This window comes from Chelonus insularis, unplaced genomic scaffold, assembly GCF_013357705.1.
Source record: "Chelonus insularis isolate UGA/USDA-ARS -01 unplaced genomic scaffold, ASM1335770v1 contig_102_pilon, whole genome shotgun sequence".
Lineage (NCBI taxonomy): Eukaryota > Metazoa > Arthropoda > Insecta > Hymenoptera > Braconidae > Chelonus > Chelonus insularis.
In genome coordinates, this window is record NW_023276343.1 from 24,853 (window position 1) to 42,313 (window position 17,461).

Below are 17,461 nucleotides of genomic sequence, written 5' to 3' on the forward strand. Positions count from 1 at the left end.
ATGTGTGTTGTAACGGACAGTCAAAAACCGATGATATTGTTTCTGTTTATTTACCCGATTCTATTTAATTCTCATCATGAAACCTTGATCTGGTGTATTTAATCGTATTCGAGTCATTTTCGGTATATCCTATCAGATGACATAAGTCAAAGTTACATGAAATTCAGTCAATGGTCGAATGATACTGAAAAGTGGAACATGAAAAGATTCAGTAAATTGAAATATCAGTTCAAGACATCTCTTCTTTTTCAAACAAAAGTTGTAGGAAAAACTGGTATTAATTAATATTGTATGATCTAAGAATATTTCATATGTCAATATATTTTTTTATTAATCATAAACTTGACTTATAATTCTTTTCCATTCCTTCTAAGACAGAATCCATTAGCAGTTCAATCGAGAAAGAGATCCAGGTTTCACGAGACTATACAAGTAATCCCTATTTACGCTTCTCTGCCTGACAAGGGAAGTATCTTTGTAGAACTATCAATTCATACTTGAACTAATCATCGGCATATCGTTTCAGTTGTCTATCTACGCATCGCCCTTACAGATTCGGTGTAGCGTCTTTGGATGTCATTTAATTACGTCAGCTACCTGAGAAGACTTTCAAGACTATGCATATCATTCACACTAGCATTCTCTTCTTCTTTCCTGTGTTCCATTTAAATTTAATAAATCAGTAGAATAATCAATAAAAATCTTAACGAAAAGTTAACTTAAAATAAATAAATGTAAAAGCCGTTCGATCCAGATAATGTAAATATCTTTAACCTTCATTCTTTCGAACGTCACAGCATACATTTCTGTTCAGTCGAGAGACTGAATGTGTTCCTGCATGTTTATAATTCTTAAAAGACCCTGGATCTATCTTGGTGAGAAGACAGCACTACTCAAAATTCTTGAGTAAGTGCTGTAAAAAATTTATACGAGCCCTTTTTCTTCCCATTAAACCTTTTCCTCTTATCAGAGATTGAGTCATTAGCTAGTGACTCGCTGAGTGAATCGTTAGCGATAACGTGCCAATTTGGGGATTTTTCTCACCTATGAGATAAGAGTTAACAACTAATGAGAATTGGGGGGGGGGCTAAGTGCCACCCTTCTTCTTCGATGACAAGTATAGTCTAGATTCTTGTAGTGTTAACACGCGGTTGAATTATCTGAGTTGTACTTTCAATTTATTATCTTATTATTACTTGACTATTACAAATGTAGACTCTATGAGGTTTGGAGTTTAACCGTGATAATTCTGAGAGTTTTGCAGTGTCATGAATGAGTTATTTTCAGAGGTTACTATGGATGTTACTTTCTAAGGCTAACTGGCATGAGTGTTAGAGATGACTATCTTGTGTGACAGCACGTGCATTGTGCAATCAAGTTAGAGTGAGATAATGTATTATGAGTGAACAACAAATTAGCAGCTATGACAATTCTAGTCTTAAATGTGATAGAGTAATTTTTTTGTGATAGCAATAAAATAGAATAATATATTTGAATTTTTGTGTGATTCAATTTCCATTTCTCCTCCAAAAAATTTTGAGTTGTGACAGCTCGCAAGTAAGCTCAATCCTTACTTTTCGTATCTAAGCAAGGAGCTTATGATTGATTAATGTAAACATCTTAAATGTTTACGTGCTAGCTCTGTAATTAGAACACTAGATTTTGTTTTTGTCGAGCAGAGTTCAATCCCAGCTACAGCGAGATTTATTTTTGCTTTTGTTGAAATTGCATATAATTGCAGCTTTAAAATGCCTCCATTAATTTTGAAAATCAATTTTAATTTTATTCATAATCATTATTCTAATCAATGACGAAAGAGTAATAAAAAATTAAAATAATGTAGAAAATCTTACATCTATGAAGCTTTATTAGTTAAAAGATTTTTTTAAATAATTTGTGATAATAAACATTTAAAATCAGTTAAAACAATCCGCAGCTTCCTTCCAGCGCTTCGCTATATCCCAACCCTTTGTGCCCAAGCCTGCAACTTATGATTTATAAACATAAATTTATTAATCGAACACATGCTAGCTCTGTGGTCAGAGCACAAGACTTTTATTTTGCCGGGCAGGGTTTGATTCCAGTCGGGACCAATTTTTGTTTCTTTATTTCATTTATTGAAATTGCACATAATTACAATAATTACCCATTCATATTAACTTGAAATTGTTTTCTAAAGTTTTTACAGAACTCTATTTTTTTATTAGGAGAATCCGTAGTAACTAAAAATGGAGTTTTTAAAAAACTTCAGAAGTGCATACGTAATGTTAATCTTTAATTATTATAGAATAACTAAGTCGTCATTACTTGTGTAGACAATCATACAGAATGACGTGAGCGTCCGTTTCGAACCTTAACTGAAAAAATCATACATTTAATACTGTCGAAATTTTCTATAAAAATAAAGGTACACTTATGGAACGTTTTACTGACTAGACATTATTGTTCACAAACGAATATGACTTTCAGCAATTACACATTGTTTATAACAATACAAATTTGTTATAAACAATTAAAAATTGTGTTCATCGATTACCGAATGCGCATATTACATGGATTTGGATGCTTTCGAAAAAATAATATTATTAATGATGGATTATGACTCTTAACAATCACGCATTGTTTATAACAATATGAATTTGTTATAAACAATTAAAAATTGTATTCATTGAATAAGTAATGTATATATCACATGCATTTGGATGTTTTCAACAAACATTGATTATCACTATTTGAATTTGTTATAAATAATTACTAATAGAAAGTTCGTCGTGTTAGCACAGACAAAGTGTGCTCAGACCTATTTTTTATATTTTTAAGACTATAAATAGAATAATTCACTAGGTACTTATCGAAGTATTTTGAAATGTCGTGTAGTGTATTCAAATATACCTAGTTTGCTACCAGAATACTAATCCAAGCTTGAAAATATTTTTCTATTTATATTATTCAATAGTCATGCAATCAAAGATCTAAATCATTTATTTCCAACTGGAATAACGATCATCCCGAAACAAAAGTTAAAGGATTTAAATGAAATAACCACTTTAAAATAGATTAAACGAGATACTTCTGTAATGAATAATCATACAATTCTAATATTTCCCGCTACAAATGGTCCAAAGTTTCATCAGATTTTTGATTTTATTTATAAAACAGATTTAGATTTATGTATTTTATTAATCCACGTAAATGATTGCTTTTATGACAATCATTATGATGCATTCCAAATAATTGACACTAGCATTAAAAAAATTTCTATTGTTAATCTTAATGATATTTTTGGAAAAAATATTGTAATAACTCATAGAATTGACATTGATAATAAGTTTTCTATTCTAAAATTATAGATATAATTATAATTTGTGATGTGTAAATATAAAGTGCTATTTATACCATTTTAAAAAAGAATAAATGAATTCAATTACAATTCTTGGAATAAATTTTTTTTTAAATTAATAATGAACATTTACTTCACGTTAAAACATTAAAAAAAAAATATATTTATGACGAAAGATTTGTTCGGCCCTAAGACTTTTTACTATGGCGTGTAATATTTTTATGATCGGGTCAATGGAAAATTTTTCCCTCGACAGATTTTAGTATGGGCTACAGTAAAAAGTGTTACGAGTTCGAACTGGTCTGTCATTACTACATCCCATAGTAAAATTTGTTTTGAATCTGTCGAAGAAAATAGTATAATATTTTCTCCGTGTATAAAACACATATAAGTGATATAAGTAAAAAAATATCATTTCACAATAAATTCAGAATTAAAAAAAATTGAAGACTATATCAAAAAGAAGTATAATCATGTAATATACATCGTCCACCATCTTTTTTAGACAAACATTTCCAATTCTATAGTAACAGATGTCTTCCACACCACTGACAGCCATTAAAATCAGGCTTGTTCTTTTAATCATACTCTCTGCATATGCCTTCTTAAAAAGTCACTATTTTCCAATTTTCCATAAGTCGTAATTTATATGTTTAATTGCTCCTGATATGATATATATTTGCGATACCCTGAAATTTTTTCGATGTCACATCGATGAAACATTTTGTATTGAAATTTGAAGTTAATCTCTTCAAGTTGCTCACTCATATCCGTATTTATACACGGAGAGAATTTTTTCACTAAATGTAAGTGCAAAAACGACAAATCGAAATTTAGAAATAAGAATATTTCTGTTTACTAAGACACCTTTTAAGTCTCAAGTTTACTTACGAGAACCCGAAATTTACTATCAAATAGAAACATTTTTACTTCTAAATTTCGGAACGTGCTTGAGTTATTTAATTATGATACTGATGAAAATGACAGCTTGATAGTGATTAGGAAGATAAAATTCCATTGCAGCCGTATCCCATCACTGATAAATAAAGAATAATTTTTGATGGTGGTCGACAGAGTAAGATTGAGATCAGATCGTCGTGAAACGTCTCTTAAAATCGTAAGTCTTATTTGTCTTAAACATTGTATATTTCTTTGTATGTTTCAAAGTTTGTAAATTTTTGTATGAAGTTTATTTGATCATCAAATTATTTCCAATTGATATTTAAATTTATTCATGAGTAAAAGTAAATACTGTGCTGACTGGTGCATCGACTAAGAACCAATCAATTGTTATTCATTTTGACTCGAGTAAAAGAAATCATCTGTTGGGAACGTTTGAATGGTTATTATAATTTTTCAATAATTTTCATTTAATAAATTTTGTTATTGTTTTTATACAAATCACACATTCTCACTTTCTTTATCGAAGATTTCCTCATCTCCGTCTATCGGTCGAAAGGCTAGGACTAAACAAGATTAACTCAGAGTCTCTAAGGTTAAGCATATGTTTCACGTATTGATACCTTTAAGGAGCAAAAATGCATAGCGGTCGGAATAAAATAAAAATTATCCTCGACTAGTGATATAGCGTTTTCATGTTTTCTTATATAAATTTTCGATAGAAATATGGTGTTTTCTAACAAATAGAATCAGAAATATATGATTTGGGTCCGAAAATAAAAACCAATCATAAATCGCTATTATGTATTAGACATAATTTAACGTTTATTTTCTACGAATAACATTATATATGTCAAACTCCTTAACGGAAATAAATGCACCATAGTAATATCAAACACCAATAACGAATTATAGTTATAAAATAAAATTGGTTTAAATTTATTAGTCGAATTGAATTCATTAATTTTTTTAATTTCTACATTTCTAGTCACATAGTCCAAGAGCAGTGTGAATTTCCTATGCATTAATTTGAGAAGGATTGAAAAATTTTTTGAAGGTTTCTCGTAGGGATTGACGAGAGAAGCATTTGTGTCAAATGGCATTGTTTGGAAATGATTTTTATTATTGTTTATTAACAATAGTAATAATTATAGAATAAAAAATTCATAGGTGGACTCGAACGTAGCATACACATGTTTGACTAAACTCCGCTCCTTCTGTGAAACTGTAAAAAATTTATTATTCTATAAAAAATTGATAGCAGGATAACTCTGCAAATAATGGATAAAAAAAAACCAAAATACACATTTTTGTAGAGAAAATTCCAAGATATTTAATTATAATAATTATAATATTATAAATTGATAACAATACGTATAAAAATAGAGAAAATAAATAAATAAAATTTCATAACGTATTTTAAGTGGTAAAAAAATTTTTCTGTGAAAATCACCGTGTATCAACAATTCCTCGGGGTGTTAATCCGTTGCAAAGAAAATATATCCCCATAATTAAATTGTTTATAACATAAGAAATGTTAAAGAAACAATGAAAAAAAAAATTCATGAATTTTTAATAATGTCATCGAGGAGAGCACTTGAAATTATATGAAACTGCTCAGTTAAAAATTTATAAAATCAATTAATAATATTTTTTTTATAAACAATTTGAAAATGAAGGTTACGATAGGGTTGACAAAAAAATTAAAAAATCGGATGTATTACAGGAATTTACAGATGATATGTTCATCAAAAAAAAATTATAAAAAAGTTTTTTTCAGCAATTGTTTATAAACATTGCTGGAAAAATTTTGACAAAAATTGATTCATCTTTTCCAGATGGAGTTAAAAAAGTTTTTCAAAGAACATTTTCAAAATAAAAATATCTTCAGCCCTTAAATAGGGGTGAAAGTTATGAAAAACATGTTTTCGATTTCTTCAAGGGGAAAAAAAAAATTTTTTGCAAAAAACTGAGATAGCTATTTCGTAGAACGGAAAAAATCCTATCCACTCCTAAAATAGCAATAAAACGTTTAAAGATCGTTTAATAATATAGATGCGCAAAGTTCAGAAAAAAATAGAAAAAAAGACGTTCACCACACCGTGAAAATCGAAAAAATTAAGTTTTTTGAAAAAATCCAACGGAAAAATGTTCAAAAAACGGTTCTGAACATTCCGTAATTTTTTTAAATTTTTCAGACGATGAGCAATATTTTTTTTCTATTAATTAATTAAAAAGGCTCAACAGCACATTTCGCCGGAACGCTCAAAAAAGTCAGTGCGCTGCACCTTTTTACCTGTAACAGGTAAGTATATGCTCTCGCGGACTTTTTTGCCAAATTACAATTGTTAATAAACAATAATAAAAATCATTTCCAAACAATGCCATTTGGCACAAATGCTCTTCTCGTTAATCTCTACGAGAAACCGTCTTCAAAAAATTTTTCAATCCTTTTAAAATAAATGCATACCAGCATAAGGGCTTTTTATAATGATCTTGGACTAATAATCGATTATTGATCGTGAGTGGTAACAGCCATGCAGATTAATGAATTTCTCTGTATTTATTTCGACAGTTGTAAATCAAAATTACCTGTAGAATGGAGTTCAGAAATACATAGAAGTTAAACCAGTTTTATCAACTTTTTAAAAGAAAAAAAGAAAAAACTCTATAAGATAATTTTAATGAAAAGATGTGTACGTTATGAAGTTTGTAACAACTTGAATTGAAAATTTTATCCAAGATATTTCTGATTCGCTCTCTTGGTAAAAAGAAATAATAATTTTTATAATTAATGTCAAATGATTTTTTTCAACCGACTACTGCTGCTGAATTAAAAAAGCTTATTGTTAATCGCTTGATAATTGAACTTTAATTTCAAGAAAACTTCATTTATGTGAGTACAAGACCAATGTCGAATATGTATTAAATAATTGAGACGATTGAAAGATGCATTACAAATAAAATTACACTCATGCATAACAATTATCGTGATATCACATCGAGAATAACAGAGAACATTGATTTTCGAGTGAAAAACTTCTTGTCCGTTTTTCCTGGGCTATGCGTATGACATCTAATGTCTAGATTGCCAATATTATTATCACAACTTTGATATATACACGTTCGTTTACATTTTTCAATTTAGAATAATTATTGATTGAATCCTGAATTCGAATAAAAAAGAATGTAATTTAAGAATTTCATCAATAATTATTAGAGAAAGTTGTAATTTTTAGGTCCTCAGATTGTCTTGGTAACAATAGTATGTAACAAAAATTGTATCGAAATAATTTGAGAGAATTATCTATAATAATTTTTATATTCCCTTTTTTGACTCTTTAATTATTTATTTGTAAAAATAATTGCAAAAACTACAATAAATTATTAGTAATAATATAACTGATTTGAAAAGCTGCGTTACTACAATGCAAAATCATTGAATATTTATCAGTGTGTAATAATTTCCCACAATTTCCCTGTTTTACTTAAAAAAGTAATTAAAATTACTTTAATAATATATGCATATTTTCAATGATAGTCTTTCAAACTAAGACATCAACTAATAGTCAGTTCATCAGTGATTTTTTTAAACGAATGAAGTTAAAAAGTCATTTTTTTGTAAACTTCAGTTTCTTTTTATATTAATTTTGACATTCTTCATATCCTATTTACATGACGATGTCTACATTTACCTCAGAAATAGTAATGAGAGGATACATGTGCATTGGACGAATTTTAGAGTGTGAATTTTTTTTTGTCATGAATATCATTAAAACTAAATCTTTTCAAACATTTTTCATTACTCTGCTACATGATTGAGATATTGTAATAGCATTTTTGAGTGATAATGAAGGAAATTTATCTATAATAAATGTAGGTAATATATTATTTAACGTCAATAATTACAAAGGTTTTCTAAATTTCATCCATAGATGTTTCATATAACGATAAACAATTTTAAACACAATCCTTTTTACTTGTTTTTATAATTCTACTTATTAAATAACTTACCTATTTTTTCATTTTTTGATGATAAAATTCCAATGACGAAACTAAATAGCTGTATTATCTTCAAGAATATTATAGGATTCAGCATTTTATTTCAAACTTTTAGAATCATTTTTAAACAAAGTAACATTGGATCTCACAAAATTGACAACACTTTTAATCTACCATGAATCACTGATACTGTTTATCTCTTACTATTCATTTCTATTTATGTGTATATGTATTTATGAATACATGTATATAACCACTGATAAACATACATCATTTAACTTAATAATATATTTTTTCTGTGTTTAGTTGACAGAAGCGTACGATCTAACTATAGCATTTGTTTTACTTCTTATATTATGTCATTTATTATGATATTTTGAGAAACATTCAAAATTTTCGAAGAGAGTCAAAAAAAGTCTTGAAAGATACATTACAATGCTGAATAACTACTGTTTTAAACATTTAAACCTTATTTGCTATGTATTGGATGGGATATTCACAGAAAAAAATCAGTTAGATTAATATAACTTAAACCAACAGCCGTGTCTTCACTTATTGATGTCAGTATATTTTTTTATCTAGTTGTATATGCACTGTTACTTTAAAAACTAGCTTACTGTTATAATAAACTCGAGTTTCATTTCTCAAATCTAGATAAAATGGTAAAAATAATCGCACGTATTCCATATCATGATCGCTTGATGGCAAACTGCGTACTGTCGAAGAAACAGAGATGCGGCGACGCAGTACAAGCTGCAACCCTTATGGACATGGAAAGGGTAGAAATTGGAAGTGGAATAATAGGAACTACTACAAAGGTGATCATCAATATAATAAGAAAGTAAATCGTGGCATTCAAAACCTCACTAACCTATGGAAAAGTCATTTCCATAAAAAAATAGCTAACAATTTTTTGATAAATAATGACTCATCTCATATTTACGACGTCTGATAAATACCAGCGAACATTTTACATTCGTACTATTGAAACTTATGACTTTTTGCAAGAATTTGACATAAAACGAGGAAAAGCTTCTCGAAAAGCGTCATTAATATAAATAATAAATGTCATTAGATATTATGTAAAAATAAAAAAAAACGGAATTTTCAAACCAGCCAATCAGAACGATGTCATCATTCAATCGACTTCCTCAGTCGCTAATTTTTTCATTCAATCTATCGGATAGTTTAGCCTATCTAACTGATTTCAAAGTAAAAAATAGGTCTGAGCACACTTTGTCTGTGCTAACACGACGAACTTTCTATTAGTAATTATTTATAACAAATTCAAATAGTGATAATCAATGTTTGTTGAAAACATCCAAATGCATGTGATATATACATTACTTATTCAATGAATACAATTTTTAATTGTTTATAACAAATTCATATTGTTATAAACAATGCGTGATTGTTAAGAGTCATAATCCATCATTAATAATATTATTTTTTCGAAAGCATCCAACTCTATTGGAAGTTAGGATAGGTATTTGTGAAATCAAGTACAAGTTGAATTTCTATTTAAAAATTTATAACTTAGTTCTTTATTATCATCACGGATTGCATTTAGAGAGAACGTCCTTACATTACAGATAGTCGTACAGAACTGACTAAAGACCTTAAAATCAAGTATTATTCAGGCCGAGAGATCTAAGCCTCTTCTCTATTTGTTTAAACATTACAGATGTTTATAATAAATAAAACACGTGCAATACTCTGAAGATAGGGTACCAAAAACTTAATAAAGAAAGAGTCCTTTGTATGACCCAAGTGTCTGAAGTCATAAAACAGGATTGGGCCTTGGTTCTTCTCTTTAAAAATATGTTTATAACTAAGCGTTGAGTTTAACCATAAATTTAATATTTAAAAAGCTATAAAATAAAATAAACAAAATATTAACTAAATAAGATTCATTTTTATTCAGAGAATCCAACAAACTCCATGTAATATACGCATTAGGTAATCGATAAACACAATTTTCAATTGTTTATAACAAATTTGTATTGTTGTGAACAATATGTAATTGCTGAAAGTCATATTTGTTTGTGAACAATGATGTCTAGTCAGTATCGACTCAATTTTCAAATAAAAATGTTATTGTTTGACTTAAAAGTATTTTAAATAGCTAATCTTACCATTTTGTTATGAGTTATTTTGTTATAAAAAAAAAAACGGCTCCACCGAATTTGTTCAAATTTTAGTGTGTTGTAGATAAAATTACACTGAACAAGAATATAGATTGTAAAATATATGTGATCATCTATTGATGGATTGACAAACGACAGAATTTGTTGATAACAACGCGCGACTGTTTGTTTATTTATGTTTGTGACTGAGACTTGCACAGATTAGACGTCATATCTTCGATTCTGCATTTAAATCTGTCATTTCAATAAACATTCTTTCTTAATATCTGTTCTTTTAATTCTATATTTTACATTTGGTGTCAGAAGTGATTCATCTCACGTGACGAAATATTTTAGTATACTGTATATTGTGTATATATTGCATGCATACATATTGTATATGTATATTGTGATTTTTAAAGAAGTTGAAAACAGATTAGAGGAACAAATAATCTGAAAATAAACGAGAAATGGATTGCTCACTTTAAAATTTCATTGGAGAGATATGATTATTTTTCTCATAATAGTAATTCTGACAATAATAATAATGTTCAAAATTCAAATAATAATAATTTAATTAATGTAGAATCAATTCAAAACAATTCTCCGGAAATTATTAATCCTAATATTTCTACTAATTTAAATTCTAATTCAATTAAATCGTACTCATCGTTTTCCGTTAGAAATTCGAAACCGGCAAAATATGATGGTTCTCAGACGTGAGAATCTTACTCACGTCAACCTGAGACCATCACTCGATTACATAATTGGTCGAGTAAAGTTAAAGCTTTAATTTCAGTGTCCTGTTTGAAGGCCAAAGCTCAAAAAATTTTACAAAATTTGAGCATAGATGATTGAAGAAATTTTAGTGTATTGTCTAAATTTTTAGAAAATCGTTTTGGTGAAGCTCAATTTTCTAGAGCTTATTTCAGTTGTTTCCAAGCTAGGAAACAAAATTAAAATTAAAGTTTAGTTGATAAATTATGTTTCGGAACCAAAGATGTTAAAGATGATCATATTGTAAAATATTTGTATGTCGCCATCTAATGATTATTAGACTAACGACAATTTATTAGTTAACGACAATTGCTTGACGATTTGATTGTTTATAGCAACAAGGGGAGAGTTTGTTTATCTCTAGTTTTTGACTGAGACTTGAGTTGATCGCACGGATTCTTTGATTTTAATTAATTTCTGTCATTCTTCAATAAACTTTTTCCTTTGTTTATTAATTTTCCAAAGTTGTTATTTGTTCTTATTTTACATTGGTGTCAGAAAGTAATTCGTTTCGCGTGCCGTGAATATTTTTGTTGGTGATTTTTAGAAGAATATTTAAAAAATCATGCCAAAGAGTCCAAGTCGGAGTCAAACTCGAGCTGGAAGGAGAACTCAATATGCCGACTGTGTCGAAGACGGTACCAATGGAGGACTTCTAGTTTTAGAGATGAGATGAAATCGTTTGGAAGAAAAACTAAATCGAGATCAGATTCGTTTGGAGGAACGTTTCGAGGAAGGTCAAAGAGAAACTCAAGATTTATTTAGAGAGATAAGAAATCCAATTGATAATAACAATAATAATAGTAACAATAATAATAATAATCTCTCCGAATCCTGAGACGGTTGTAAATAAATGACTGAACGGCTGCAGCCCCGGCTCACACTCAAACCTGAAGGAGTAGGGTGTCTGCAGGATAATCCCGTCTGGTCAGGCCCCAGGTGGGTCGGAGCCCTGGGATCCCTGGCCAGACACCTTTGACGAATCGCAAGATGAAAATAATAATTTCAATAAAAATAATAATTTTAGAAATTATTTTAAAAAAGATAATAAAAATAATTCGTTCAAAGGAAATTTTAGGACATTCTAAGAAGAATTGTCAAGTTCTTCAAGCTGTTCAAAGTAGTTTATCAAGTATTCATAATTCTAATGAGTCTACTGGTGAAAGTTCATCCAAAAAAAATTTCGTCAAAACTAAAAATTAATTCAATTGATTTTTCTTATTTTTCTAGTTCTAAACCGAAACTTTTACTTAGAGGAGAAGTTAATGGCAAAAAATGTATTATGACAGTTGATACTGCTGCTGATAATACGGTTATTAATTCTTCTTTGTTTAAAGGAATGGTAACTGTTTCGAATAATTCTTCTATTTCTTATTCTATTTTTCCAGTTTCAGGTGATAAATTTGATTTTGATTTTATCGAGACTGTAGAAATAAATATTTCCAATATTAAGGTTAATGTAGAAAAATGCAAAATTTTACAACATTAAGTTAATGTTGGAAATGCACTTCCTATTAAACAGGCTCCTTGTCGTATTCCTTTTTATTATAGGGATAAGGTTGATTCAATTATGGAGGAAATGAATCAACAGAATGCAATAGAACCATGTAATGGTCCTTGGGCTTCTCCTGTTGTTCTTGTTCCAAAAAAAGGTGATGAAATTCCATATCAAGAAGATATATTGAATATGGTTCTTAGTACTCAATGGTTTTCTACCGTTGATTTAAAAAGTAGACATTGGCAAGTTGAAGTTGAGGATAGATCTAAAACTGATTTTTGTATTTGGAATGAGGTTTGGCAATTTCAGGTTCTTCCTTTTGGTTTGTGTAATACTCCTGCCACCTTCGTTAAACTTATGAACATAGTTTTAGAAGGTCTTCTCGGTAAAATTTGTTTAGTTTATTTGGATGATATTATTATCTTGAGTAAAAGTCTAAATGAACATTTTATTCATCTTCAAAATGTTTTTGAAAGACTTTGACAAGCTTCTCTAAAGTTAAATCCTAAGAAATGTATATTTTCTCGAAAAGAAGTTATTTTCCTTAGACATGTAGTTTCTGGCGAAGGACTCAAAAGTTCTCCAGATAAAATTTCTGTTATTATTAATTGGCCTATTCCTAAAAATAAATCTGAACTTAAATGTTTTCCAGGTCTTTGTTCTTATCATAGGAAATTCGTTAAAGATTTTGCTACTATTGCAAAACCTTTATATCTTATTAGTCAGGAAAAGATAGATTTTATTTAAGATGATTTAGCTTTTCAAGCGTTGCAAAAATTGAAACAAATTTTGACTTCTACTCCAATTTTGGGTTATCCTGATCCAAATTATCCTTTCATTCTTGATACTGATGCTTCGAATATTGGCATTGGTGCTGTGTTATCTCAGAAGATTCCAGTTAATAGAAATGATGAGACTGTTTATGAAAGAAAAGTTATTGCTTACTTTAGTAAGACTCTAAAGAATCGTGAACGTAACTATTGTGTTACTAGGAAAGAATTATTAGCTGTTGTTATTTCTGTTGAACATTTCCGTCATTTCCTTCTTAGCAAGAGGTTCACTATTAGAACTGATCATGCCTCTCTCACTTGGTTACTTTCTTTCAAAAATCCCCAAGATCAAATAGCTCGTTGGTTTGAAATCTTATTTCAATATGATTTCGAAGTTCAACATAGACCTGGTCATAAACATGGCAATGCTGATGGTCTTTCTTGGCGTCCATGCGATTGTAAAAAATGTTTCAAAGTAAATTCTGATGAAAAATGTGATAGTAGGCATATTTTCCGTGTCATTTGTAAAATTAATAATGATTCTGATTGGATCAAATTTCAAAATGATGATAACATTTTGAGTTTAATTATTAAATTCAAAAAGGAAAATAAAGTTCCCGAGTTTAATGATGTTCCACATTAGGATTCTACTTTTACAATTTATTTACTTTATTGGAATTCTTCAGAATTGAAAGATGGTGTTTTAGTTAAACGTTAGGAAGCTCCAAATCTTTCTCATATTATTTTTCAGGTTGTCATTCCTCGAGCTAAAGTGCAGGGAATAATTCATGAGGCTCATAATTCTCCTTCTGGTTATATACTTTCCCCGTCATCTGGGAGGGCGTGGACTACTAAGTTTGGAGTGTCTATATGACAGGTTAGTGATAGACCTGGCTTATGACGTCTATGGGAGCTCTGATCCTCTTCTCAAGTTTGTGAACAGCTTTGAACTATTGGGAAGGGATGCAAAATTGACCAGAGGGCATCGAAAGGACGATATAAAAACAACCGAGCGGTTAAAACTGCTCGACAAACATGTGGCAAAGTCCTTACATGGTGTGTTCTACTGTCATCTTGAAACACAGGACTTGTCACACCAGCTGACATTCCAATACCTTAAGTCAGCTGGCTTGTTCTCTGTGACCGAAGGATTCATTATGGCCTGCCAAGATGGTGTATTTTTCACCCTCACCTACCGACGTGATGTTATGCAACTCGAGGACACAAAATGCCGAGTTTGCCACGGTGATATAGATGAGACGCTATATCATGTTTTATCGGCTTGTCCGATATTAGCGCGCTCAGCCTACATTCACCGGCATAACGCCGCCCTAAGAGTGCTGTATTACCATCTTCGGCACTGTTATGGAATAGACGCGACACCAGTGCTGCCCTATATGCCCGGTGAAAATGTCGTTAAGAATGGGAGAGCAAAAATTCTTTGGAATTACCCGCTCTCTACGCCCAAACGTATTGAACACAATAAGCTGGATATTACTCTTTTCGACCATACCACCAAGTGCGTATATTATATTGAGTTCTTAGCCCCGGCTGAGACAGATATACGTACAAAAGAAGAAAGTAAACAGGAACGCTACAGAGAGCTCATGGTAATTTTTCATAAAAAATTTCTCACTAATGGTAAAGTTGTTTCAATTAATAAAATTTCTTTTGATTTAAATGATCTTCTTTAATTTATTTTTGATTTGTTTCAAAGATCTTCGAAGTTATTAGATGCGAAAAATGTTTTACGTTTCAAACAACTATTATTGAAAAATATAAATAAATATTCGAAATTTTATGAATGAAAATATAAAAAAATGTTCGAAAAATTCTTTCGATATTAGGAAGTGTAAAATTTAACAACATTTTACAAGTTCCTCGTCGTATTTCTTTATATAATAGGGAAAAAGTTGATACTATTATGATAGAAATGAAAGAACAGGATGCAATTGAACCTTCTCATGGTCCTTGGTCTTCCTGTTCTTCTTGTTCCTAAAAAAGGTGATGAGATCCGATTTTGTGTTGAGTGCCGAAAGTTAAATGATATCACAGTTAAGAATTCTACTCCAATTCCTTATCAAGAAGATATTTTGAGTATGGTTGTCGGTGCTCAATGGTTTACGACTATCGATTTAAAAAGTGGATATTGACAACTTAAAGTTGCTCTGGTAAAAAAATTTATCCGTTGTACCCCGTGAAATTACTTAATGCGACCAATAAGATGAGGTTGTTGACAGTCCCTCATTATGTAAATTAATAAATAACGAATATCAATTAAATATAAATTTATTATACCAAAAATAAATCATTCTGTAGCAATTTTGCATTAACCAACTAAAAAATGGTTACAATTAAATGACTTTAATTTATGTTCTGAAACGTTTCACAATTTCTTCAGTTAACTAAATCTTCCATGATTAATAATATTCTTTTAATAAGATTTCTAACATATTCAAAGAACAAATACAATAATATTACTATACGATTGACTAAAATCCGAAGCAAAATCATCAATATTCTCTCATGTTAACTATTGTATTCTAAACTACTCCTAATAACTAAACCAAATCACGAGAGCAATTCAAGGATTAAAGATTAACTATCTTTTATTATATTAATTCAAACGTTATTGAACTACCAAAATAAATCAAACTGCCATACCTCCATGATATTAACTGCACTTTGTTTTCCATCTTGACTCGCTTAGCAATGCCAATCTCTAACAATTTTATTCGTGACTCTTGATACTCCAAAATTCGACTGCTTGCTCTGTTAGTTCAAAAACTAGACTGCTCTTTTCAACAATTACCGTAACCATCATTTAAATAGCTCCTGAGAGCCCAAAAATATATAACAATAGGTAAAAATTAGCTAGAATAAACTAAATGGGCTATTGCGGCCTCCAATTATTTATTAAAATATTACTTATAATCATCAGTGGGACGTTATCCGAAAAATAACGTCACAATATAAACGAAGCGAGTCTTTTCATGTTCATAAAATATGGTAGGTAATCGTTTTCCAGTGAAAGAAAAAATTTCCAGTTAGAAGAACTCGAATATGTCGTGTGATTCCCGATTTCAATTATTTATGACAAATTCAATTGCTATGAATGGAGACAAGCCTTTGATATTTGGATTATGTGGTTAGTAATTCATTTTCAGTAGAAAAAAAAATTTTGCGTTAGCAAAATTCGGTAATAATTTAAAGTTTATCCCGCGGCCCCTATCGATTTGGGGTTATAGGGGGTGATAAAAAATTGTCTACTGAACGCGAAAAAAATTATTCCAGCCGTCGATCATCACTTGTTAATAAAATAGAGAGGATTAAAAAATGAAAATTTATCATTTACGGAGTTACGTGTGTTAGTATATTATAAACTTTATTTGAAAATCTACGAACAACAAACACAGCTAAGTAGTAGATAAAATATGTAAAAAATATTTAAAATTAATTGACTGTGATTATGAACAATTACAGATAATAATTAAAGTAGCCATAAATAATTATTCTTGTATCGGGAAAAAGTACACACAAAAAAAATCGAAAATTTAATTACTATTGTCCTACGGTTGAATTGGATAAAAAAATGTTATAATGAAACTGTTTAATGGAATTGTGTTATAAACAGCTTATGTCAGAAAAAGTGGCCACTAACTGTCGTACAGACAGACAACAAAAATTTATATCTATACTACTGTACTAGCAGATTCTTGCGACTTCTTTTTCGTAATGCGTATAACTCCTTTACATAATAATGAAATAATCTTTCAGCGCTCAACTAATTACAGCTCGTCTTCTCAAACCTAGCCAATAATAGTTGTCCTACTGTTGTGCTAGGTCTATCGACGCCGGCTACAACGTGTTTGTAGCCATTAACGCTCACGCGACGTTCTCGTACACGTGCTCTTTCTACCGCTCATTCTATTTCCTCATTAAATCATTGCTCAAAGCTCTGCTAAGTTCTACTAGTGTTCATGATTCATTGTTAACGTGAATAATAATTTATTTTTATAGTAAAAGTACAATAAAGCTCAATAAAAGT

At 29.7% G+C, this 17,461-nt stretch overlaps 1 protein-coding gene across 1 annotated transcript; it reads left to right on the forward strand.

Moving 5' to 3' along the window:
- The first annotated feature begins 8,943 nt into the window (after nt 1–8,943).
- LOC118074157 (uncharacterized) lies at nt 8,944–14,056 on the forward strand. The gene is made up of 6 exons (XM_035095182.1): nt 8,944–9,083; nt 12,376–12,487; nt 12,668–12,835; nt 12,953–13,028; nt 13,392–13,888; nt 14,018–14,056. Exons 1-6 carry the CDS (start codon nt 8,944–8,946, stop codon nt 14,054–14,056), a joined length of 1,032 nt encoding a protein of 343 aa, XP_034951073.1.
- Nucleotides 14,057–17,461: the final 3,405 nt, after the last annotated feature.

Bases quoted from the DNA above. Each gene is read 5' to 3' on its own strand.
- LOC118074157 (XM_035095182.1), top strand. From the start codon at position 8,944: ATGGCAAACTGCGTACTGTCGAAGAAACAGAGATGCGGCGACGCAGTA. The intron at 12,836-12,952 runs GTTCTTAGTACT...TGGCAATTTCAG, and splicing joins AAGAAGATATATTGAATATG to GTTCTTCCTTTTGGTTTGTG. The intron at 13,889-14,017 runs GTAAATTCTGAT...AAATTCAAAAAG, and splicing joins ATTGTAAAAAATGTTTCAAA to GAAAATAAAGTTCCCGAGTT.